Here is a 27224-nt window from a genome sequence, read left to right on the forward strand (position 1 = left end):
TTTGCAGCAAGGTCTGCATCTTTACCTCTTGTACAACATCTTCATCTGAAGTTTTCAGAGAAAAGTTCAAAGCAGCCTGAAGCCAGGTTATGATGTTGAGGAATGTTTTACAGAACCTTCTGTTTCTTTACTCAGTGAAGGATTCCTAAACTGCTGGGCTGCAGATAATGTATATTATTTGGTTTTGACTTGATACTGGCTGCTATCCATATAATTAAGGGAAGTAATTTGTATCCCATAAACTGCAAAGAAAGTTGATCAGCTACAGGTCACTCCTCTTATTAAAAGTATTTTTGTCCATGTATTGAAAAATGTCAGATACTTTGTATGTTCTAAATACCTGGAGCTTTCAAATTCAACCTGGAAACAGGATCGCAATCCTGATGCTATTGTTAGAAAGGTATCCAAGCTCAACATACTATTACTAAGAATAAGGATGGACTTACTTTAATTCTAATGATTTTGTTTTGCGATAATTAGTGGAAAATATTGCATTCATCTTTGTACTCTAAAATAAACCAAAGATTTTGGGACAGATTTTCAAAATGAACAATTACTAGTTGAAAATATTGCCTTTAGAATTCCTCCTTCCTCTTTCATTTGGAAAATGCGGTCAAGGTGAGGTTGAAATATTTTGTTTCATGTTGTTTTGAAAGTAAGTAGGGGAGAACTCTCAAGCTAGCTGAGAGACAAAACAGGTTATATGGTGGCCTGAAAGCACGTGTGTGTTGTCCTATACATCCTGGCTACGTCTACACTAGCCCAAACCTTTGAAATGGCCATGCAAATGGCCATTTCGAAGTTTACTAATGAAGCGCTGAAATACATATTCAGCACCTCATTAGAATGCTGGCAGCTGCGTCACTTCGAAATTGACACGGCTCGCCGCTGCACTGCTCATCCAGATGGGGCTCCTTTTCAAAAGGACACTGGCAACGTCGAAATCCCATTATTCCTAACAGCAGATAGGAATAAGAGGATTTCAAAGTTGCCGGGGTCTTTTCAAAAAGGAGCCCCATCTGGACAAGCTGTGGGGCGGCGAGGCATGTAAATTTCGAAGTGCCGCAGCTGCCGGCATTCTAATGAGACGCTGAATATGTATTTCAGTGCTTCGCTAGTAAACTTCAAGAAGGTCATTTCAAAGTTTTGGGCTAGTGTAGACACAGCCCCTGTGGCATAACTTTAGCTGGTGTGAATTGGCAGAGCTCTTTTAAAGTCAGTGCTGATTTATAGGCATCTGAGGATCTGCTCTGTTGTTTTTAAAAGCTTAATATTTTGGGGTTTCACTCAAAATTTTGCTTTCTTAAAAAAGTTACAGTTTAGACTACCACAGTTTGAGCCAACTTTACCTGTTCTTCATCAAGTGATTGCTCATGTGCATTCCAATTTGCCGGAAGCTTTTTGCCCTAGCCAGTAGCCTTAGGGTCGGTGCGGCACCCCTTGGAGTGGCGCCCGTATGGCCACCCATATATGCACCATCCGACCCACCCTGCCTCAGTTCCTTCTCGCCTCGCTGTCAGTTGCTGGAGCTTAACTCTTGTTGAGAGTTCACTGGTAGCCTTTATTGTTTTAATTAGTTGTAAATAGTTTAGATAGTTTGTAGGTAAATAGTGCCTTTTTAGCACCTAGTAAGCCGAGGTGGGTCTTTAACCCCCTTGGTGCCAGGGGATGCCTGGCTCCCCGGGGTTTAAAAATTGTTTGAGATGAGTCAAACATATGCCCAAAAGCGACCCGCATAAGGCGTGTTTGGGTTGCCTTGGTGAGACTCATCTCCAGGAGCGTTGTGCTATCTGCAAGGCCTTCAAGCCCAGGACTTTAAAAGATAGAGCTCAAAGGCTGAAAGTCCTTCTGATGGAGTCATCCTTGTGCCCAGACAGTTTCTCAGCAGGAATGTAGAACACCGCATCATCTGTGCAGAGCGCTCCGGCACCGTCGGTGCCATCAGAGGGCTTTTGGCTCCGAGAGCAGGACTTGGTGCCTAGCGCCTCCCAGCGCCATAAGAGCCAGTCCCCGGTGCCTCATAAGAAGAAGAGACAGGACCGGGGTCGATCCCAAGAAAGAAGAGAGTGAAGACAGGCATCGGGGGTGTCTGCCAGATCTCACCATGACCAAGGTAAGGAAGTGTGGGTGTCGACTCCAGCGCAAGGCGGGAGCCTGTGCTCTCCCAGGCTGCCCTCAATGCTGGAGGCCTTTAGTGCTGCACAAAGCCTCCTGCAAATTATGGTGCCACTACAAACGCCGCACCAGGAACCTTCATCACCTGGGCAGAGCAGCCGCTTGGTCCTCCATTCACACGTTCGCACTGCATTACTCAGTTACGCAGCACGCACGGGAAGATGCTGCAGTGTGCAGGGCTGTCCTGCACTCCTTTTGCGGCTCCGACCCCGCTTCCTAGGCAATGGCTTGCATTCAACCAAATTGGAATGCACATGAGCAATCACTCGAAGAAGAAGAAAAGACAGTTACCTGTTCTGTATGGGAGGTATGGGGTGTACAGGGAGGGGTAGTACCTCTGTTGGAGGGACTTGTCGTACCCCTTCAGGGGTAGTCTGTCCACTTTGGTCCCTGTCTGTCACTCAGCTCTCACTTGTGGCTCCAAGTAGCTGCAGCATGTGCAGCGGCCACACCCCAGGCCAGCCGAACTAGGTGAGTGTAACCAATGGGGCTCAAACCCTCGGTGAATTTTTGGATGTGCCTACCCAGCATGTGAAGTCAGTTCCAGCGGACTGGGCGGAAGAGATCATTTAGATCCGGTGGTCAAGAGGGCAGTTCTTCAACGCTTTGTGGAAAGTGAAGGGCTTGACAAGGCACGAAAGACGTCAAGGCCATCCACTGCAACCAAAGAAGTTACCAGTCGTGATGATTCTACATACCACTGGTGCCTGGCTTCCAAGGTCGAGAGAGTGGGATTGGTCACAACAAAGGACTACTTCTTTTGAGCCTTTGTTCTGAAAATGACCTGACTATTACCACCACTCTGTTCTGACAAGCAGATAAATACAAAACGATGTGGATGCATCCTTGATCTAAACAGTGGCATCTGATAGATTATGCCATTGTCAGAAGGCGAGACATCCGAGATGTACTGATCACCAGAGTAATGCGAGGCTCAGAGTGCTGGACAGATCACAGATTAGTCAGGTTGTCTCTTCAACTTTACATCACTCCCTCTCGGCACAAATGCCTTAAGCATGTGTGACCTGCTTTTAACATAGCCAAACTGAAGGATGCCCAATGTTTAAACAATTTTCAGAAGAGTCTCTATGACAAATTGACATCCCACAGTCAACTGGTCAGTACTGTAACCGAAAAGTGGGATCAGTTCAAGCAGATAGTGACTGACACAGCAATAACATCGCTTGGACCAGAGAAAAGAGTACATCAGGATTGGTTCAATGAGAACCAAGAAGAAATATGTTCAGCACTGGAAGTAAAGAGAAAAGCCTTTACTGAATGGCAGAATGACCTATCCTCAGCCTCCAAACGGGACCATTTCAAGCACCTTCAGAGCAAAACACAGAAAGAACTCCATCAGATACAAAACAGCTGGTGGGAGAGCAAAGCCAAAGAAATTGAGCAGTATGCTGAGAACCACAACTCAAAGATGTTCTTTAGTGCTATTAAGAGTGTCCATGGACCTTCTAAACCAAGGACTACCCCATTGCTCTCATCAGACAACACAACGCTGGTCAAAGACAAAGAGGGCATCAACCAAAGATGGTGAGAACACTTTAGCAACCTCCTTAACAGACCATCAACCATGAATAACAACGTCCTCAGTGAAATTCCACAACAACCTGTCCTGACAGATCTTGATTTTCCGCCCACTATACATGAGATTAAGAAAGCTGTTGGCCAGATGAATTCAGGAAAAGCTCCTGGAAAAGATGGGATACCAGCAGAGAGAGATAAAGTGGCAAATCCAGCAGCACTAGCAGCATTCCATAGCGTGTTCATCAGCATCTGGAAAGATGAAAACATACCACAGGACCTCCGCGATGCTATTATTGTCTCCCTTTTCAAGAATAAAGGCAGCAAAGCAGAATGTGGTAACTACAGAGGCATATCCCTCCACTCTATTGGAGGGAAGATCATTGCCCACATCATCTTGAACCACCTAATAGCCAGTATTTCCAAGGCAAATCTACCTGAAAGTCAACACGGTTTTCAACCTGGCCGAAGCACAACCAATATGGTGTTTGCTGTAAGACAAATACAAGAGAAGTACATTGAACAGAACATGCACCTGTATGCTGTCTTCATAGATCTGACAAAGGCATTTGATACAGTCAACAGGGAAGCCCTTTGGACCATTCTAATATGACTTGGCTGCCCAAGAAAATTTGTCCAGATTATATGCCTTTTCCATGACGACATGACAGGCAAAGTACTGTCTGATGGAGCCACATCAGCCCCCTTCAACATCACCAATGGTGTGAAAAAAGGATGTGTTCTTGCTCCTGTCTTATTTAACCTGTTCTTTGCATGCATCCTTAACCATGCAATGAAAGATCTGGACCGAGGTATATACTTGAAATACCGGCATGATGGTTCACTTTTTGACCTCCGTCGCTTGAACGCAAAGACTAAGACAGTGCAGAAACTCCTTTCTGAGGCACTCTTTGCCAACAACTGTGCCCTTATGGCTCACACTGAAAACGATCTTCAGCACATTGTCAACAAGTTTTCTGAGGCCTCGCAACTTTTTGGACTATCTATCAGCCTCAGAAAGACAGAAGTTCTCCATCAACCTGCACCTGGATCAAATGCTCCTGTCCCAAGTATCTCCATTGACAGCACTCAGCTTAAAGTAGTGGAGAACTTTAAATAACTGGGTAGTGTCATATCCAGTGATGGATCACTGGATAATGAGATCAACGCGTGAATATCCAAAGCAAGCCAGGCACTTGGCTGTCTATGTGTCAAAGTTCTAAACCACCGTAACATCCGGATGTCAACAAAACTGCTTGCGTACAGAGCTGTTGTTCTCTCACCTCTTTTGTATGGGTGCAAAACATGGACACTATATAGGCATCACATCAAGCAGCTCGAAGCATTCCACATGCACTGCCTCCATAACATCATGAAGATCCACTGGCAAGACAAAGTGCCCAATCTTGAGGTCCTCGAGAGAGCCCAGATGACAAGCATCAAAATGATGATTATGAAGTCATAACTACGTTGGACCGGTCATGTCAGCCACATGGATGCCAACAGAATCCCTCGCCAGCTTCTTTATGGTGAACTCTCCCAGGGCATCCGGCGTATAGGTCATCCACGGAAACGCTACAAGGATACCATCAAAGCCAATCTGCAGTACAGCAGTATCAAAGCTAGGGACGTTGAGGATGCCAGCAGTGACAGAACACAGTGACAGTGGCATGCAACAGTCAGAAATACCTGCATTGATTTTGAGGAAGACCGCTGCCAGCATCTACAAGAGGCACACGAACGATGTCACAGAGCATCAGCAATGCACAACCCACAGATTGCAAACTTCCCAAGCACCATCTGCGGCAAAATGTACACCTCTAGAATTGGCTTATACAGTCACCAGAGGGCACAACATAAGACCAATAACAGATGATCTGCACAGATTTGTCATCATTGGATCGATGGACTACCATTATTATTATTATAACTGGTGTTTTTTGAGATGTGTTGTTCATGTCCATTCCAAAACCCTCCCGCCTTCCCCTTCGTTGGAGTAGCTGGCAACAAGGAACTGAGCGGGGGGCGGGGCAGGTGGTGCATATATGGGTGGCCATACAGGCGCCACTCCAGGGGGCACCACACCAACCCTAAGGCTACTGGCTAGGGCAAAAAGCTTCCGGCAACTGGGCATGCACTTGGCGCACACCCCAAATTGGAATGGATATGAGCAACACGTCTCGAAGATCACCAGTTACAGAACAGGTAACTGTCTTTTTGATCTAGCATGGGCCCCCTCGACGGCCCAGAATGGGCACCCCCTCTGAAGTTTCAGGCACTGCAGCCATTACCTCTTTTGCGCAGAGTTACTTATCTCTCTTCCTCCTGGTGGGATATTTCCTCATTGTACAATTTCCTGTCTAGACTGTCTGCCTTCCTACGCTTCTGCCAAATCAGACTGTCTGAGCAGGCCTGCTTCGGGTTTCTCCTCAGAAAAGGTATACAGCATAATTGCCCCAGTTATGTTCTCTCACAGCTCTTTCTAAGCAAGTACATTTATTCATAAGGTAAAAGCATCACAGAGAAAGCACATTAAAATTAATAAAAGAACTTGTGCACATATGAACAAACTTACCAGAGATCCACCCAAGCTCCATAAAGGCTTAGTAAATGATTAGACCTTCAAACCCACCCAGAGTGATGTGTGTGGGTTTTTCTTTCTTTTTGGCTTGTTTTATTTTGTTTGTGATCACAAGCTCTTAACAGGCTTTTGCTCGGAACAAGCAGCCTCATGAATCTGACTCATTCCTTACCCCATTTGGGTCTTTGAATTTTGACCATGATGGGGTATTCAGCCTGACAAAAGGGCCCTTTCAGAAGGCAAAGCTTCAAAAGGCTGAGTTCTTGCTTAATCAGAGTCTTATTTGCATTTTCCTCTTGGAGATCTTTTGGGAAACCCACATAATTTTAAAAGCTTCACATTTCCCATTATTTCAAATAGTCCTGTGAGTCTCATAGTATTTCCTAGTGTTTGTATTAATCAAGACTCCTCTATAAAGATATTATATAGAATCCCACAATAATACATAAACACTTTCTATTTTGATACAATGAACCTCAAAAATACTTGAGCTTATATCAGTAAGGTTTATTGTCTTTGAGTATAGTTTGTCCTGGATATTGAAGAAAAATTCTCATATATGACACCTTCACTCATGTCTGTATGCCACTTCTCATTATCTAACCTTTACACCTTTATATACTTGGGAAATTCTCTTGACAGACCTATTTTAATATACAGTATCCTTGAAGAAACACTATGCACTGTTACATATGATAAGTAGCTGTGCTGAAGAAACATGTCTTTCCTTTTAAATGCTTAGATCTGAATAGACCTGTGCCAGTCATGTCAGGGACTAGAAATGAGTGAATAACGTGCACCTAATAATTTATTAGTGGAACTTTGCCCTCCTTATCTCTTTGCAGATTGTCTGCAAGGACACTGTGCAGCTCTTAAAGTCTGAGTTATTATTTTAAAATGACTGTAGCAAATATTCCTAGGACAGCAGAATGTGTAAGCTTCAAATTGTGGTTGTTCCTGTGGAATATCCTAATGCAGGTACTTATGTGAGCATGAGACTGAATCATAGATACACGCACCGGACACGGCACAAGCTGAGACTACTGGAACAGAATATAGCGTTTGAACTTCATAGTGTTGTGTATATAGTCTGTTTGTGCCATGTTCCGCAGTTCCCCGAATTAGCCAATCAAGCAATGAAAGTAACACCAAAAATCAGTCCCTACCTCTCTCCAGCCCCCTCTCCAGCCCCTTTGTACTATGGTATAGAACCAGCATGTCCTGGTTGGGAGAGGGTGTATTGTGATAGGACTATACCATGCTTCTCTGTGGGGATTCCAGGCATGTTGCAGTCTATAGGGCAACTTGGGAAGGATGCCACAGATTAAGCAAGACCTAAAACTGTCTAAATAATGCCTGGGCCTATTCAGCCTCAAGACCAACCCCTAGTCAAGAGGATACAAAGATGATGTAAAACTGGCTATACCCCCTGCATCTCCTGGGCAATGAATTCTGTGCTGTTCCTCCTGTCAACATAGTAAATTCATCCACTGCTAGAAGCATTAATCCACCACTAGTTCACACCAGTGTGCTGTGCACTACCTGGCCAGTGTGGACCCTGCAGGCATGCACTAAAAGTCCCCGAAAGTGTGTTAACATAGTACTGTTGATATCAGACTATATTAAGATGCACTAGGGAACTTTTAATGTGTGCAGAAGCATGACTGACACTGGGTTCACAACAATGGTGAGAACTAAAATTTTACATCTCATTGGTATAAACTAATGTGCCAGGCAGACGAGCCCCTGGAGGCATAACATTGAATCTTGTTCTAATTTCGCAATTTAACAGCATTGGGTTACCAGCACATTTTAAAACAGCAAGAAGTCCTGTGGCACCTTATAGACTAACAGATTTTTGGAGCATAAGCTTTCGTGGGCAAAGAGCCAATTCGTCCAAAGTGGGACGAGGCTGTTAGTCTATAAGGTGCCACAGGACTTCTCGCTGTTTTTGCAGATACAAACTAACACGGCTACCCCTCCTATGCTTGACATGTTTTATTAACAACTGTACAATTGAAATGTTTTTTCAGTGAAGATAGAAGCAAAAATGCCCTTTCTGTGAGTGTCAACACTGGGGATGTCTCAGTCTTCACACATTGTGAACACAAAACTGGCCAAGTCCATTGCCTGTTTGTGATTCACAGACCTAATTTGTATGCACAAGTATCACCATTTTGTGTGATCTGGTAACTGCATGTGCAAACACATCTAATTAGTGTCTTTTAAATGCAATTATTTTATTTGCATGTAAAGTTTAGTAAGTGTACATGCATAGTAGACACACAATTGTGCCAGCATTTTCAACAATTAAAATTTTGAGCTTTTATGCCCTGTACACTTAAATCCTTATGCCCTGCAGTTCTCTTTTTAATGGGATACAGAACACTCGGTGCTTCAATCCAAGACACAGTTTGTGTCAGCATGTACTTTTCTTTTACATTGGCCTCAGAAGCGGAAAATTTAGTTTCAGTATTGCTCCCCCTTGTAACTGTGAACTCTCTCTCTCTGTCCTGTGAATAATAAATTGGTATTGATTTTTTTCATAGTAGAAATGCCTTTTTACTTTGAATAAACTATAGACCTTTCTTTAAGACATATAAATTGGAAATTGATGAGATAAAGAGGATCCACGTTACAAAGTTGTTTTTTTTGTATTTGTCAAAGAGTAATTCCACATTTGAATATGAATCTTGCCTCTGTATACTCTTCTCTACAGACATAATCAGCATTTAGTGCTAATGCTAATATTGCTATTCAAAGAAAGTAATCTTTCCCATGAAATATCATTACCTAATAAATCAAAGTCTTAGTCTTTAAGGTGCTACAGGACTACTTGCTTTATTTTGTGAACACACATACTAACATGCTGACCCTTCTGAGACTAATATTGCTATTATAATTTCTAAAGTGTTCTTTATTTCCAGTCCTATATCTTCATTTTTTTGTTTTCCACTTTTGTCAAAATTCTGGCAGCAAACCCTGGAACACTGTTATACTGAATGGTGACACAGTTAGTCAACAAAAAGATTCAACAAGTTTTAATAGGACAAATACCATACTTTGTGCTTAAAATTTTCCTCAAAAATGAACGTCTTTATTTAGTACCAAATGAAATTATTTACATCCTAAAATATATTCTAATTGCTGAGCTTCATATTATAATTGTGCAAATAAAAATATGATGAATAAGATAGAACCATGAGGCTTATAAATAGAATTTTGAATAAACTTAGTGATGTCTGACTTTTTAGAGAGAATGTTGTTTAAGTTCTACAAAATTTTTTTTTCTGTCTACTGACAGTAAGAAAAATGTTGGTGGATAAGGAATTAATAAAACCAGAAAGGATGCTCTTTTGAAAAAAAAAGTTTTTGCTGTTTGTCTTTATTCAAACAATCTGTAATATTTTTATCTTGCCATGTAACCTGAATGCCTCCTAATTTTTAATGCAGTTATCCTCACAGCACCCTGAATAGGCTAAGGGGTGCTATTGTGCTCATTGTAGAGATGGAAAACTGAAACACTGAAAAAGTGACATGCCCAAGGACACATAGGAACTATGATGTGGATCAGAAACTTAACCCAGTCTTCTGAGTCAAAAGCAATTATGCTAACTACAGGACTAGTCGTCTTCTCAGGTGGTTGTAGTTCTCACTGTTGGATTGTATTTCAACAGTGAAAAGGGATGCAAGATGGGAATTTCTTACTCAATAGAGGGAATCGCCTGTCCACATGGGAGGTGATAGTTACTTATTTTAGAGCAATCTAGTGGGTGGGACATTAGACTGGGACTCAGGAGATGTAGGTTTAATTCCCAGCTCTGCCACGGCTTGGCTGAGTAACCTTGGGTAAGTCACTTCCCCTCCCCATACCTAGTTTTCCAGTCTGTGAAATGATAGTGAGACTGACTTCTTGTGTAAAGCACTCTGACATCAATGGATAAGAAATGCTATGCAAGAGCTAAGCGTTTATTATTGTTTGCTCCTATGAACATTACAGCACCCATAGAGCTGTAATGAATGATCACATCATGACTCATGCAAATTCTGTGAAAGTATTAACTTCTGGTTTGTATGTAGTGTAGTTGTAGCTGGATATTAGGGAGACAAGGTGGGCAAGGTAATATCTTTATATAAATTTATGTTTCTAAGTTGGTCCGATAAAGGATACTGCTTCACCCACTTTGCGTGTCTAACAAATTTCTTGCAGGGTAGCAGGAATATGAATACTTTTTTTCTTGACTAGGAAACTGAGGAAATTAGTCTGAAATTCAATGACATGCTTTTAAAATGGAACCCTGCAGCCACTTTTCAGACTGGAATTACATCTTAAGAATCTTAAAGCAGCCAATCAGAGTGAAGACAGCACCATGTTGGTGATGTAACATGTTAATTGCACTGTTCTTGAGGATAGGTGATTTTGTCTGACACGTGTAAGTGAGGGGACCCAAAAGTCCCTGATGCATCTATGCTGATGCACCTCCTGGCTTCTGATTCTGCTTCTCCATTTCTAGTGGGAAGCTTTGAAGAGCATCTTTGAGGTCAGGTGTCTTTGAATGTCAATGGAAGCTGAAGCCTGTTTGCCCTTTGTGCCTTTCAAAATCTTCCTGCTCAAGGTTACTAAAGGAGAAGCTGCATGCTGAGCTGGGTGACCAGTTGCTGATAAGTATCAGAGAGGTAGCCGTCTTCGTGTGCATCTGCAAAAACAACGAGAAGTCCTGTGACACTAATGGATTTTTTGGAGCATAAGCTTTCATTGCCAAAGACCCTCTTTGTCAGATGATTGTCAGACATGCATCTGACAAAGTGGATCTTTGCCCATGAAAGCTTATACTCCAAAAAATCTGTTAGTCTTAAGGTGCCACAGGACTTCTTGTAGCAGTTGCAGATGCGGGTAAATATGCCAGGGAAATATGACAAAATACCAAATTCCCTTTCCAAACCATCTACTTATGGTTGTTACCAGTAGATTAAAGCTGATATTATAAACATCTAGAAGAAAACACTTTGAACAGGTTTCAGATATTATAGCTGATGCCAAAGTCCATTCACTCCTACACTTTGAAAAAGCTTGAATTGGAGTCCAAATTCTGTATAGTCCAGACTCAGCTCCATAAATGTATTCAGAGTGACCAATATTTCTTTCTAGGAAGTAACCTATCAAAGTCTTCTGAGTTAAAAAAAAAAAAGTCCCCCACAAAATAAGCCATTCACAGCCTGCTGAACAGAAAGCTTCATTCCAGGAAATATACTTCCCACTGCCTACTGTATCTGACTTACGGTAATAGCAAGAAGGATTCATTGTTCAGTCAAACGTGTGGGCATCTGGAGTATGCCAGCAATCCATATGTCAGCTTCATTGATTATCCCACTTTAGTCACAACCATAGTCTATTCAGGTGCCAGTAACAACATGGGGACTTTGTTACAGCCTATTCATGAAGCGGTTCATTATTCACATCTTTCATGTGAATTATTATTGCTTGCTTGGAATTAGTTTTATATTCAAATTATCTTTCTGGGCAAAAATGTCAGCCTCTAAGTCTAGAAACTTGAGTTCCCCTTTTAGGTGCCTAAATAAGTGTGTAGGGAGGCATTTTTATGGGTATTCAGTGCTCACAACTTCATTCAAAGTCCGTGGGAGCAACAGATGCTCTAAACATTTCAGAACCAGGGCTCTCTTTTCTTTAATTGCCTACAAATGGATTCAGGTGCTTTAGCACAGGTGATTGAGCATAGCAAATTTGGACTCTGTTCTCAATGAGGTACAGCATAAATTTCACATGCCAGAAATAGGTGACACCATGAACTATCACAGATTTTGTTCATAGTCCCTCCTATACCGAAATTATTTAATGAAATTGCCCAATCTATCCATTCTTGCTGTCTTAAATGATTCAGTCATGGGGTGATTTTGTCAAACAAGGAGTCAGGACCTTTTGGATATATCTACACCTCAGTGTAAACCTGGGGTTAATCTCAGGCTTCAGTGTATACACTCCTTTGTAACCCCAGGTTATGAATTTTCGAACCCTGAATTCCACTCTGGGCTTCTCGTATGTATAGGGCATTTTGTGGGCCTGAGACCAACTACCTATATCCCAAGTTTCCTAGCACCCTCTCAAAATGTGGCTGTTATAGTCCTTTGTTCCTGAGGCAGTGTAGGAAAACTTGACTGTCCACCAAATTTGACTGACCAGAGGACAAGAAGTTGGCCTGTGGGATTATGCAGTACTTTTGGTGGACTCCCAAAGCATGAATTCAGTGGGTGGCATCTATGTTGCAAAGCAATAGAGCATGAACCTTGGGTCCCAGCTTGAGTGAGGCTTAGACCCTCCACTCTTGGCAGGATCCTGGGACTTAGAGTGCAAGTTGTTTTAGCAGAGCCATCCCAAGGGGCCTGGGAAGATCCCCTGCTGATGGCCCTGCCACTGTCTTGTACCCTCCTCACCCTTTTCCCCCGCTTCCCTGAGCAATGCAGCCCAGGGGATTATAGGGGCCTGGCGCAATGGCAGCAGGGTTCACCTCCCCGTCACACTCAGCTCATGTGTGGTAGAAGTTAGAGAGGCCCTGCACTCTGCTCCACCCCACCGTCCTGCCCTTCTGGTCTGTCTTGCCTCGCTTCTCCATGGCAGTGGGAGGTGGAGCAACATGGGGCCAGAGCATTCTACTTCCTGCCAGGACTGAGAAGTTACAAGCAGTGGGCTGGGGCAGTAGCTTGGCGTGGCACAGTGGAACAGTCTGCTAGGCCACTCTGGTTCCTACTGCCCATGTGATAAGTGGGGGGAAAACAACCCCTACTGCTGGTGCGACAGGTCCTTTAATCACCCAAGTTCCTCCCATCCATACAGTGGTTGGGGAAGCTGCTGTTGTGTCCCCAAAAGTGCAGGATTTAGGGTGGCCTATGTGTGGGACAGCTGTCCTTTATAATGTAATTTTTGTGAAGACAGACGGGGTATTCAGTCTGTACCTGAGTGTGAACCCAGGGCTCACGCTGCAATGTAGACATACGTTTTGGGTTTTCTTCCTGATCCAGCCAATAATTCTGAGTGTCTGACAAAGTCATTTAATAGTAGCAATTTCAAAAGGTCTAGGGGTGAGGTTTTCAATATATTAGGCAGCTAAAGATGAAGATAGCCACCAAATTGGATTTTCAAAGTGTCATTGACTTCAATAGGAATTTGATATTTAGTGGTCTTGAAAATGCCACTCAGCAGCTGACTCCATTTTAAATTCTTTCCCTATATGACTCCATTAATTTATTAAATCGGTGAAAGATCATAGGACTGTTGAGTTTTAATGAATGCATTCTTCAACTCTTTTAAATTCTCAAGTAAAAGATTTTGTGTGATGGAAAATAGAATTATGAATGTAATAATATTTATAGAGGCTTAAATGCACCACACGTCTGAAAATTCAGAAAAACAAAATAATGAAATATATACACATGTGTTTATGAGATTTCCTCTTTAACTGTGGACAGTCTTAAAATGTTCAGTCTAATTCTAGTGATTCCCATTTTTTTTTGTATCTGTTTGAAAAAATAAGTTAAAATATCCCAGATTCATCATGGTACAAAAAGTAAACAAGGATGCTTGGGGATAAATGGTTCAGGTGGAAGTGGAAGCAACACATTTATCTTCAGGATCTATAATCATCACAGACCTCTTAAAAGTGGCACAAGCTGCTTTGAATTTTTCAGGCATTTCCCTTCTGCAGAATGCCAATCATTTGTCAGCTCTGAGGTCAGCCATTTCTCTGAGTCAGGCATAATTCCAAATGTTAAAATATAGGCAATATCTCCAGAACTGAGAATATTACTAATAGAATGGACTCAGACTATAGCCTCTACATAGCCACTGCTTAGTCTGTTTTAGCTTGTTCAGTTAAATTCAACCAGATTGCAACACCAACCCAACATATAGCCGATTTACAAAAGAGTGAGAGTCCACAGACCAAACTTTGCCTGGAAAGTTTGGTTGCCTATGATAATGTTTGTCTGTCTGTCCCCACAATATTAAACATTGAATAAAAGTGGAATTTAAACCCAGGGGTAGAAAAAAAACTGGCTGCTTTGTATATTTAATGTTCTTGAACCTTTGATGCAGCATGTCCTGCTACTTGTAATTACTGGGAAATAAAAAACATTTATGGTTTCACATAAAGCCACTAATACCTTCCTGTTAGCTTTGTTGTGCTTTGGGTCAGTTGCTTAGGCCTTGCTTCATCGAGGTACTTAAAAATGTGTCTAAATTTAAATACGCAAGTAGACCTTTTCACCTAAGCCTTGGAATTTGGGGTCTTGGGTCTGAGAACCCCCAGCTCCTGGAGATTTCTAGTGGTATCATGAGAGCTTTGCACAGCACCTAGCAGAATTGAGACCTATGTCAGTGATTGTGAGAAGCAGTGTGACTCTTTTCTTGTGGCTTCTCTGCCACTGGCAGTTTCCTTACTGTAACTATGAAGAGAACATTAAAATAATTGATCTTGGTGCAGACCCGCCATATCTGGTTTCATTTCTGCCTACCTAGAAATTACCTGTGGGTTTATTCTAGCCATCTATAGCTGCAGTGAGCATCTCATTTCCCATTGCTGCTGTCATATCCTGCTGGACTTGTCCATACACTAGATAATCTCCAAAAATGAGCTCTCTTGCCTCTCACCGCCCACCAGTGATGAAAGGGCAGTTCCTGGGGAGCCGAGTGCTGAATTCCAGTGCAGATGTTCCATGCTGAAGAGAACAGGATTGGGTAGACTGGAGAATGCAAACTTGTCAGACTGACTGCAGCCCAAACCGTTGCCAGTGTCACCCCCCGCAGTGGGCTAAATGAGTAACATACACATTTATGGGGAAATGAATGGGTTTCCTGCTGGAATTGTAAAATGTCTCTCCACAGTGCTATGGTGCACATAGCCAGAGATGATAAATAAAACACCAGACAAACAGTTCCTCAATTAAAATAATTACCCCTTTTGGCTACAGATAAACTTTGTTTGAAACCATTGCATATTTACATAGTCAGCTTATCCCTGTGCGCAGCGATTTGATTTTGGAGCGGCAGAGTGGTCCAGCAGCTAAGTCACTAAATGGGAATTCGGGGCATCTGGATTCTATTCTGGTTCTCCCGGTGACTTATTGTGTGGCCTTGGGCATTTTGCCTCCCTGTGCCTCAGTGTCCCTCATGGTCCCTGGTATGTCTTGAATATTTTAATTTCAGTATCTCACTGTGTTGTTATATGGCACCCAGCACAATAGTTTGTTCTCAGTTGGAGTTTCCAGGCACTGCACTAGAAAAATAATTTATTAATTATTTACTTAATTGGGACGGAGAGGTTCAAAGAGAAATGCATGGAGAGACATGTTTCCTGTTTTGCACCATAATGGAAGGGCCACTTTAGATATTGATTACAACATTTGAGCTTCCTAAGAATAATTTATAGCAATAGTTCTCAACCAGTAGTGTTTCCTGCAAGCTGAGTGCTTTGACAGCTGCCTGGGAGAAATTCAGGTGATGCTCAGCTGATTAGCAGAGCACCCACAGTGGGCAACATATATTTCCAGTAGTAGCACACACTCAGGGCCACCAGTGAGGGAGGGGGTTGGACCAAAGGGGGTATTTGTTCCTGGGCCCAAAATTTCAAAGGCCCAGAGCTCCAGCCACTGCTGCCACTAAAGTAGCAGCAGAGGCAGCCAGAGCTTTGGGCCTCTTTGAAGTTCTGTATAGTCCCATGTAATTGCTCCATGCTCTATGACTCTAAAGGAGTAGGGGGTGGGGGGCAAGCCCCTCCCCTTTTGCCCATGGCTCCCAGCCCTTCCCGTGCAGGGAGCCAGGCCCCCCTCCCACCTTGCCCCCAGAACCATTTTGGCTCTTGGAGCTGCTGCACACATCTGCGCATGCTGTGGTACACGTAACAAAATTTATTCTGCCCTTGGATGGAAAAAAATTAGAGGGAAGCTGTCAACCAGGAGTAACACACATCCCAGGGGGTATACACAGGTCTTCCGGGGTACATGAGTTCATCCAGATATTTGTCTGGTCTTATAGCTGGCTACATAAGAAGCACTAGTAAAGTCAACACAATCTAAAATTTCATACTGACAAAAGGAGAAAGCAAGCATTTTTCTGTAATGGTGCAATACACATTTTTGCATGTTTATCATAGAGTCATAGCACTGGAAGAGACTGCTAGGCTATGTCTACACTAGACTGATCTGTCGAGAGATGTTTCTGCCGACAAAACTTCTGTTGACTGATCGCAGCCGGATTGCCAAGCAGATTGAAAGAGCAATCCGCTCTCCCAACAGTGAGCAGCGAGACTGCCCGACTGCTGTCTCAACAAAACGGCCAACTGGAGGCACAGCAGACAGGGCTGCCCAGTGTCCCCGAAGCCCTGTCTGTTGACAGAGGACCCCCCAGAACATCCAGACTGGCATTCTGTCGACAAAATTTGTCACCAGAAGCAGTCTGCCTCGTAGGGTAATGGCAGAACACTGTTGACGGAAGTGCCACATTCTGTCAGTTTACTGTCAACAGAACCCCTTGGAAATGTGGATGCTCTGCAGGTTTTGTTTACCAATGGATTTGCAACTCCTCCCAGGTTGGTGTCATCTGCAAGTGTATGCTCTGTGCAATTATTTAAGTAATTGATGAGAAGTTTGAATACAACCAGACTCAAGTAGATCTCTGGTGGACTTCACTTTCTAAAAAAGAACAAAATGTGTCAGCTGGAATATTTAAAATGTCATGGTGTTTATGGGTTCCCATGTACAAATGTTTTTCTTTGGGATTACAAAGCCCATTTTGGCAGACTCCAAGATTCAGACAAACACTCTAGTTTTTTTTGCCTCATAAAAACGGAGTCTGCCATGGTGGAACCATTGGTAGCTCTTATGAGTCAACCATCACTTTACAGGGATGAAAACAAAATGACCTACTTCAATAGGTTAAGATGTTTGTGTCTGATACACATCTTGCAATTATCCAGTGTATTGAATTTCTTCTTCCTCTGTTACTCTTATTGAAATCAGTGCAAGTTACATTTTACTTATATGTACTTGTTTGCCCAAACTTTGGAGAAGATTTATATAGTGGGACCTCTGCATTCCCTGTGTTTGAGAATATTTAATAAATTTAAGTTCAAATCTTTAATCTTCAGTAACACTTTCTGATTACACATGCCTCACATTGATATTTTCTAGTAAAATGCCGTTGCTATCTAAGTATTTTATTCTGAATGAGGCAACATACTTTTTCTAATAAAAATTTAGGTAATCTATTTTCATATGTAATCACGAAGGAAAACTTGGCTCTTTAAACATTGTGCTGAGTAAGTAATTGTGCTTGTCCAAAGCAATCACTGGAATTCCTGATCTTGATACCTTCCTGCAAATTTATACTAGGTATTAAATTTGTGGTAAATATTTGTTCAGAGGGATGTGGCCTCATCTATTTTTCACTTCATGCATGGAAAGAATAGCAAAATGATGGTCATCTTTGGATTTACTAAGTATACTGAGCAGCTTGTCTTTCTCAAGTGTTCTTCAACTCTTTAATGAAGCCCATAATACTTAGTTGCGATTTTCAATCATAAGTGTATTTTTGTCAGAACAATAGTATTAGATTAATTTACTCTTGTTATTATCTAATGCGGACAAAGAGAGACAGGGCTAAGTGTGTTCAATACCCACAGCAAAATGAAGCCATTCAACAGAGTGTGTGAAGGCATAACTTATATATTTAAAAGCAAAGGAAATATGAATAAATAGTCTTAGATAAAGGTAAGAAAAGGAATAGAACATGTTTTCCTCTTAGGACAGCCATCAGGACCACATGCTCACACAGAAATAGATAATAATCTCATCCACTCCCACAAATATGCATTATTGTCCTTGCTGATATGCATAAATATTTAAATTTGGCCATCTTTGACTCCCTCCAGCTATGAAGTTTCATAGGTGGAAAAGTTGCTCTGTAATCAGAGTAGTCTGACTGCAAAATGTGTTTTGAGTTTGTTTGTTTGTTTTCTCCTCCTTCTAATGCTGAGGCTGAATTACTCTTGGCATAGCTTCATGTAACTGATCCTAGTTTGCTGTCCCTTCATCACCTGGAACAGCTCTTCCTCTGCAGTTATATAGATGCCTTAGGCCATGTCTACATGGCCATGTCTACACTAGCCCCAAACTTCGAAATGGCCACGCAAATGGCCATTTCCAAGTTTACTAATGAAGCGCTGAAATGCATATTCAGCCCTTCATTAGCATGTGGGCGGCCGCAGCACTTCGAAATTGACGCGCCTCACCGCCACACGTCTCGTCCCGACGGGGCTCCTTTTCGAAAGGACCCTGCCTACTTCGAAGTCCCCTTATTCTCATCTGCTCATGGGAGTAAGGGGACTTTGAAGTAGGTGGGGTCCTTTCGAAAAGGAGCCCCGTCAGGATGAGCCGCGTGGCGGCGAGGTGCGTCAATTTCGAAGTGCTGCGGCCGCCCACATGCTAATGAAGGGCTGAATATGCATTTCAGCGCTTCATTAGTAAACTTGGAAATGGCCATTTGCGTGGCCATTTTGAAGTTTGGGGCTAGTGTAGACGTAGCCCATGACCCGAAAGACCAACCCAGTCAGGGTTGATCTTCTGGGGTTCAATTTCACATGCCTGGTAGGGATGCACAAAATCGACCTACTAAGGAAGGTCAATTGCGAGCCTCTGATGAGGACAGCCAGATAAGCCTCCTGTCAACCTTCCTTAGTGTGGACAGCCAGGTAAGTCAATTGCATAATTGCTGTAGCTGGAATTGCATATCTGCAATCAGCTTACCTGCCTATCGTAAGCCAAGCCTTAGAAAGGACCACTAACAGTTTCAGAAATCAAGAGAGTAATGCTTTGAAAACAACTGGCTTTCAAGGGCTGTCCCTAGTTGTTTTCTGTTGTTTAAAGTCATATTTTAACAGCATAAAATATAGTCCTTGATTCAGAACAGTTCTGTGGCCTCCTTCTACAGGGTGAAATGGTCTTACGTCAATCGGATTTCCAAGCCAGGAATCCTCTTATGGTGGTGGGCTGTTTATAATTAGATAACATTTGTAAGACACTTATCAAATGAAAGCTATTAGAAAAAAGCAAAGTGTTGCTGTCTTTGCTATACCTTTCATCACCTTCAAAAGGACTTTTCAAAGGAGAGGGGGGAAAAAGACATCTCTTAAATACATTTTACAATCACATAGGCACAGGTAACTGCTAATAAGTACAAACTTGTGAGTTGAGCTAGTAAATTCTAGAAATATCAGAAATGTTGAAAAGAACCTCACATACAATATTGTTAGTATAAATAGCATAAAGGGAATCTAATTGAATCACGCATCTTCTCTTGGTTGAGATACGCCAGGTGTTGCTTATTTTCTAAGACAGCACATATCTGGGTGACAGGACTAGATGCATAAACTGCTCAGCTGAGAACTGTGAAGTATTCATCATAATATGAAATGTGACTTGGTGTTCAATGTTTTACACATTTCATTGTGAGCTTGAACGCTTGGTCATGAAATTGTACCGCTAATGGACTTATTTTCATTGGAAAATGGGCTGGCTTTCAAACAAAAAATGAGCCATTTTGAGCATAAATAGCCCCATTTTTTTCAGTGGTCAGCTTATAAAACAGGCAATAATACCTGATTTTACAAGATTTCTATGCAATAATAGCCATTTTTTTTTCAAAATAATGAAGAAAGCTCAATATGAGGGGGAAAGTTGCAATACAGCCTGAAAAGAAACAGGGAACATTTTTGAATGAAATTCTGTGAAATTGTAACTTTTGACCAGCTTTATATTTTCAAGCTCTTCCACTGACTTATAGACACCGCAGTAATATTGTGGTATGTACAATTATAGATGGTCCTGGCTTAAAATTCCTGCAGGAGATTTTCTGCCTTCCAGAATGAACTGCATGCACTAACATTTAGCTCCTATATAAGAGAGAACACACATTTGCAGGATAGGTAGGATTTAAAGGATCCATGGTTGAATGTTTTCTACAAAACTATTTTCTCAGTTTAAGTTTAGCATCTCTTCTAGCTTGGATTGAACAGCAAGTTTCTTACTGGGCTATGTTATTGACCGGTTGCCCATGGAAGCTTTGGTGGTGTTCTGCAGGTCTTCTGAGAGCTAGCCCATGGGCAACCGGGTCCTGACAAGGGAAAATTCCCATGAAAGTTTGTCTTTTATCCAACTGGCTGCACAATGCATAATTTGGAGGACTCCTGCAGTGAGCTGTTAGCTGCAAAGTGAGTGCCCTGTGAATTTGGCTTGCTAAGCAATCATGGGAAAAAGGCTTTAATTTTAAATGGCAGTGGGTTAATTGCTGGGGATGAATCTCATAGCAGTCTCTATAGTTCTACTGCACAAGGTAGTGACGATATTTGAAGTAGGTGGGGGTGGCATTTGCTTTCTCGGCGGCATGGAAGATCGCGTGAATCACCATTAAGAGAGACAGTACTCTAGGAATATTTGGCTACAGAGCACAAGAGGAATGGAGCAAGCAATGAATGTGAAGCAAAGACAGGGCAGTCCCTCTTGTTCCACACACAGATTCGGGCCACTAAAGCTGGTCGAAGACTAGAGAAACCCCTGCAAAGGTGTTCCCCAAGAAATAATTATTTCTCCTTTCTTTCCCATTACTTGAGTTTACGTATGGGTTTTCTGGAAATTTTCTGGATGAATCACAGGACTTTGCACAGAGGCAATAAAGTAGAGTGCCCAAGGCAGTAGATGCTGCTGTTTCTGCAGCCAGCTTCCCAGCCATGATCAGCAGACAGACTCTCCAGAACCACCATGCTTGGCCCTTCTGTAACCCATATGCCTGTGTAAGTATGTGAGTGCTTGAGGGCAGGAATGAGAGAGCTGGTTCCCTCTAGCTTAAACCTTTAGTGGCAGCTCTATCCTCTTTAGTTAACCATATAGTACATGCAGCGGAGTGTTAATTCCTCAATCAATAAATCTATACCAGTGTAACACTTGGTGGTCTCCAGTGGGAATATTGGGGTAACACTCTTCAGTCCAGATATTCAGGCCATATGTTGTTCTGTAGGTTTGTACCGTAAGGAAATACACAGTTCTACTTTTATTTTTTGAAGCGCTTCAGATGGACGTTTGAACAATGGCTACTGAGTATGCAAGTTATTTCTACTGTATATGGTTAAAGGTACAGACATCACTTCTCCATGTGAGTTGCCCACAGACAATATGGCACATATGGTCGACATGTGGTCCCATACGAGCAACCACACAAGAGGCGAAAATATTCATCTTAAGAAGACCCAGTCCTGCTTCCATGAAAAAATGATTTAGGAGTTCAATGGGAGCAGATTCACACACTGAATAATAAGTCAGTTTGATGTTATATATTAATACCCTTTCATCTGGCAGGCCACATCTGTCCTTCCATACCCAGCACAAAAGGTGAATTGAGAATACAGTGCACACTGCCAATGCCAAATTTACTCTGGGCCCTATTTTGGCTTTTAAGTGATGACCAGCATTCAAAAGGTAGAGAAGAGATGAGAACTGAGACCAGCTTGTGCTGCATGGAGACATGGTACTCTCTAGTTTTTGTAATTAAGCTCTCAGTTGCCAAGATGATGAGCATGGCATAAAACCTGGATGGATCTGATGTGCTAATATCACCATAGCTAATCCTTTTGTGGAGTAGATAACCTGTAACATATTTTAGATATTGCTTTCCTGTGTCTGTTACTACTTTTAAAATAATATGTGCCAGGTTTAATACAATAAATACAGTTTAATACAATAAAACATTAGTTTATAGTCACCCTATGTGACTTTCGGATTTAATTATGTAAATATCATAACACTAACAACAACAAGCAGTCCTGTGGTATCATAGAGACTAACAAATGTATGAGGTGCTTTCATAGGCAAAATCCACTTCCTCAGATGTGTTGGAGTGGAAATTACAAAATCCAGGGTACACATTGCAGCAAAAAAAGGACATTAGTTGGACAAGTTAATAAAGCAAATTAAAGTGGAAGTGTCTCGTTCATAATGTGATTTAGAAGTGCAAATATGAAAGGCAGGGAAATTTCTTCTACATCACATTCACGCATCTGGTTTCAGGACTTCATGTTGTTTTATGGCTACCTTTCTAAGATTTTTTACCATAGCATCAATGAGTCATGTGAAAAAAAAGATTGGTGCGTAAAAATGAAACTCCACCCATAAAACCTGGGAATATTTTAATTTATGCCCTCTTTCACCATACGGTTCAATTGTTATGTATCTTATGCTCTGTTCACAAACACAAACCCAACTATACCTTGCTTTGTACTGTAATTTACATAAAATTTGCCCTGTTCATCTCAGGAGCCCATGAGAGAGCCACACTTTCCAAGTATGAGAGTCACTGAAATGATTTTTTGTCCTCTATGGTATCAAGCCAAGTTAGGTTTTGCTGTTGTTGCTCTTGATATCTGAAGTAGAGGAAACTAAGTTTCTCAATTTTGTTTTTCAGACTATGGAAAACCCAAAGTATGAACTTATTATAGAAGCTAAGGACATGGCTGGTCTTGATGTGGGATTAACTGGCACAGCAACAGCAACCATTGTTATCGATGACAAAAATGATCACCCACCAGAATTCACCAAGAAAGAGGTAAGAATTTGTTCTATTTGTTTTGTTCTATTAAAGTTTGCATCCAATTGTACTTAGTACTATTTCTGAATAAAAAATTAGATTATTTTATGAGGGAGGGTAGTGCCTGTAGTCAGCTTTATTTCATTTTATTTGACCCAGCTTTTCTAGGGTCACCCTCATAAGAAGCAGTTGAGCCATTCCTAACCAGGGCTATTTGGAAATCTCGGTAGGTGCCCCTGGCCTTTATGCTTCTCTCATATCTCTGTGACCATCTTACAAACTTTCAACACTTATGCCTCGGCAAAATTATGGAAGATTTCTTAACCACCCTTTAGACCACTGGTCAAGAGACCAAGGGCTGTAAGAGCAAGTTTGGACATTCAATGACAAAGAGCAGGTTCTGCCAGAAAGCAACCAAGGGTATGTCTGTAGTAAGGGGAAGAGCAATGCTGCTGTGGCCAATCTTCCAGGGTTTGATTTAACATGCCTTGTAGGAATGTGCTAAATCAAACCCTGTGGGTGCCCTGATCAACTGTGGTACTTCTCACCATGAGGAGTAAGGCTACATCTACACTAGCCTGGTAGGAATGCATGAAATTGAACTCTCAGAGGTCATGGTCAAACCCTGTACTCCTTGCAAGATGCAAGGAGTAATGGAGGTTAACAGGAGAAACTTCCCCATTGATCTTGTTCAGTATGGCCAGCCAAGTAACCCAAGCACAGGTAGGTTGAGTCTAACTATCCGTGGTTGACTTAAATTGCTTAGTGTAGCTATAACCTAAGGGAAGTCAACAGGAGAGTTTCTCCCATCAACTTTCCACTGTGGGGAAGCATCAGAAATTCAGTTTAATGTAGGTCGACTCCAGCTACACAATTCTTGTCGTTGAATTTGTGTAACACAGGTTGAATTTATTTTCTGGGGTAGACCAGTCCCTGTATAGAGCTGCTGTCTGTCGCTTCAATATCAGCACCTTTTCTGTCCAAGTGATCTTCTTTAACCTTTCTTGGACCAAGAAATATCCACAAAGAACCAGAGGATGTGGTTTAACATCATGCCCGGGACAAACTTTTACTTAGAAAGCAGTGATTAAAAGCATTTTAAGCTCACCTAGTAAATCTTCTTAAGCAAAGTTTGACCTGAAGATGAGCTCTGTGTAAGCTTGAAAGCTTGTCTGTTTCACAAGCAAAAGGTGGTCCAGTAAAAGGTATTACCTAACCCACCTTGCCTATGCAAAACCAGTCAGTTTTGGCTTGCATGGATTTCAGGAAACTGATACTAAGGAAACAGGATCCCTGGATAGTGCTCTGGCTCCTTGGACAGAGTCCCTGGTCTCTGAATCCTTCTGCATTTTTTTTTACCTTTTTGAATTTGGCTGTCTGTGGCGTACTTTTTTTTTGGGGGGGGGGGGTCAGGTTGACATAACTTCCTTGGGGGATATAGCTCATTATTTCTCCTTTCCTTACATCACTACACTTACAGAAACCACTTACTATAATTTCTAAAAGCAGAACACAGCCAAATACTACAACAAAAAGTATTGCACAGAAATGATCTTGGAGTGATGATAATATCTAAATTAAACCTACCAGAGCTATTTCTCACCTTTCTCCCACAGCGCAGAGCCCCATCACTGTAAACCTAGTGCTGGGTCTTATGATAATATGACACTCAGTTGAAATGAACATGTTTTCTCATGAAGCCAAGGAATCTGTGCACTTTCCCTTTGAGACCTTCTAGCTTTCAGAGTTTGGTAATGAAACTAGGATCCGGACACCTTTTTAAATTTCACCTGTGCTCTGTGATGGTTTTCTGTCCTGCAAGATGAATTCTGTTGAACAATACTGACTGCTTGGAAAAAGCAAAACAATACAAACACAAAGGATATTGCCTGTCTGTAGAAAAATGGCCTTTTAAACTTCTACATCTATGATGATATCTCTCTCTGGATTCAGGCAAACCATTCCCTAAACCCTTCTCTGCCCCTTACCCGCCTCAGAAGTCCAAAGAGGGCAAAAGATTCCAGGAAGCATTGGCTTTTTCAACCAGTCGTTTTGACACCCAAAACTACCTACTTTCAGAATTGGCTAAAAAATTGCACAGAGTTCTACAGTGAACGTTTCCAGACTGCATGAAGTGAGCATGAGAACTACTCAATATAATTTTGAAAGCAATGGGGGGATTGTGTTATTAAGTTATTGTTTTCTTCTTTGTTGTTCCCCTGTTTAATTTTATCCACTTGGCAGGGTTTCATTTTGAAAAGAGTGGTAGCAATTTCGTTCTAATAATTATTCTTTCAGCAACTGAAGATTGAAGGAGCAGAGTGGGGGAAAAAAAAAAAAAAGGATTCCGAGCAGCTTTCTTTGGCAATAAAAATGTGGCGCTAAATTCTGATAACACTAGCTGCTTTCAGCTTTCAGCAGGGTACTTTTACTGAACAATACCGCAAAGAGTTTCTAGGGCCTGATCCAGAATTTATTGAAGTGAAAGAGAGTCTCTTCTTTAATTTAAGGGGAATTTCTGTTTAGGCTGTTAATCCTGTTGGAATTATTTCTTTGGACCAGATCCTTAGCTGTGTAAGAGCTATTTCATTAGGCCTTTTAAATGAAATAGATTCCCCATGGATAGTTACAAGGAAATAAGAAGTCTCAATGTGATAGGAAGAAGCCATTCTGTTCAACATTGGCTTCCACATGCCTGCTTCTCTGAGGGTATGCATACACAGCAGCCTTATTTCGAAATAAATTAATCTGGAATAGCTTGTTTTAAAATAATGCTGCTACACACAAAAATGCATTTCAAAATAGCACCTAGCTATTTCAAAAAACAGCATCTACACACATAGAGCCTATTTCAAAATAGAGCCATTGGGCACTGCTATTGGTATTTAGCCGTTGGTATTGTTTTTTTCAGAAATAGGCTCTATTCCCTGTCTTATCAGCATCTTTTTTGAAATAAAGTACAATCCTGTGATATGTGCACTCAAGTTACACAAATCTTGGGTTAATGCGTCTCTGAGTGGTGGGGAGCTGACACCTGGCTCTGGGCTGCTCATCACTGAGGGGAGCTGGGAAACTGATCAGTGCAGCAGTGCTGGTCAGTTTCCTGGCTTCTCTGAACGACAGACAGCTTGGAGTTAGGTGCTAGCTCCCCGTCACTCACAGTTTCCCATCTCCTGTCAGGAGTGGCAGCCTGACTCTCACCATCCCTGACAGGAGTGGTTTCCCCACACCTTTTGGGGCAGTGAGAATCAGTCTCATGCCCCTGACAGGAGCGGTTTCCCAGCTCCTGTCAGGGTGGCAGCCTGACTCTTGGCTGCCACCACTGACAGGAGCTGGGAAACTGAGCAGCACTGATCAGTTTCCCCTCTCTAGTGAGCAGCGGGCAGCCCACAGCCAGGCTCTCAACTGCCTGCAACTCACAGGAGATACTTTCTGGGCTCCCCTCAGTTATGCAAATTCTGACTTATGCAGAGTTGCATAAGTACGCAACCTCCACATAAGTTGGGGATCTACTGTAGCTATTTCAAAATAAGCACTATTCCTCGTAGGAAAAGATTTACCAATTTTGAATAAGCCAACCTGCTATTTCAAAATTATTTTGAAATAGTGGTTGTGTTGCATAAGGTGTGTCTACACTTGCATTCCTCTTTAGAAAGAGGGATGCAAATGAGGTAAATTGAAAATGCAAATGAGGCATAAATTGGCATATTTTACATCTTGTTTGCATATTCTAATTTCGAAAGAGCTTCATTCGAAAGAAGAAAGCCAGTGTAGATGCTGCTCTTTCGAACGTAAACCCCACCTTCGAAAGACTGCTTCTTCCCCTTAAATAAAGGGAAGAAGGATTCTTTCGAAGAAGGGGTTTACTTTTGAAAGAACAGCAGCTACACTGGCTTTCTTCTTTCGAACAAAGCTCTTTCAAAATTAGAATATGATAATGATATGTTAAATATGCAAATTTATGCCTCATTTGCATTTTGGTTTACCTCATTTGTGTGCGTCTTTCAAAAGAGGAATGCAAGTATAGATGCGCCCATGGACACTAGGATATTATTTCGAAATAAAAGCTGTTATTTCAAAATAACTTTGCTGTGTTGCCCTGCCGTTTCCCTCAATCCTTCTTTTCTCCAGAAGTTACTACACGTCTTTCTGGAAATCATTTGCATGGTTTGCTTTAATAACTTTCTTTGGTAGCTTAGGGCAACATTTTCAAGTGAATGAAAATCTGTTTCTGAGAAATTTTGAATATATGTATATTTCATAAAAGTCAGTGGGACCTTATCTACATGA

At 41.8% G+C, this 27224-nt stretch overlaps 1 protein-coding gene across 2 annotated transcripts in view; it reads left to right on the forward strand.

Annotated features, from left to right (window-relative positions):
- CDH13 (cadherin 13) overlaps window positions 1-27224 on the forward strand; it is an 876776-nt gene that overhangs the window by 696010 nt on the left and 153542 nt on the right. For both annotated transcript variants that reach the window (XM_075008353.1, XM_075008351.1), the window contains exon 8: window positions 22812-22952. In XM_075008353.1, the coding sequence (XP_074864454.1) occupies window positions 22812-22952 (141 nt within the window). The remainder of the gene's footprint in view (window positions 1-22811; window positions 22953-27224) is intronic.

The sequence above is a fragment of the Carettochelys insculpta genome, chromosome 14, assembly GCF_033958435.1.
Source record: "Carettochelys insculpta isolate YL-2023 chromosome 14, ASM3395843v1, whole genome shotgun sequence".
NCBI lineage: Eukaryota > Metazoa > Chordata > Testudines > Carettochelyidae > Carettochelys > Carettochelys insculpta.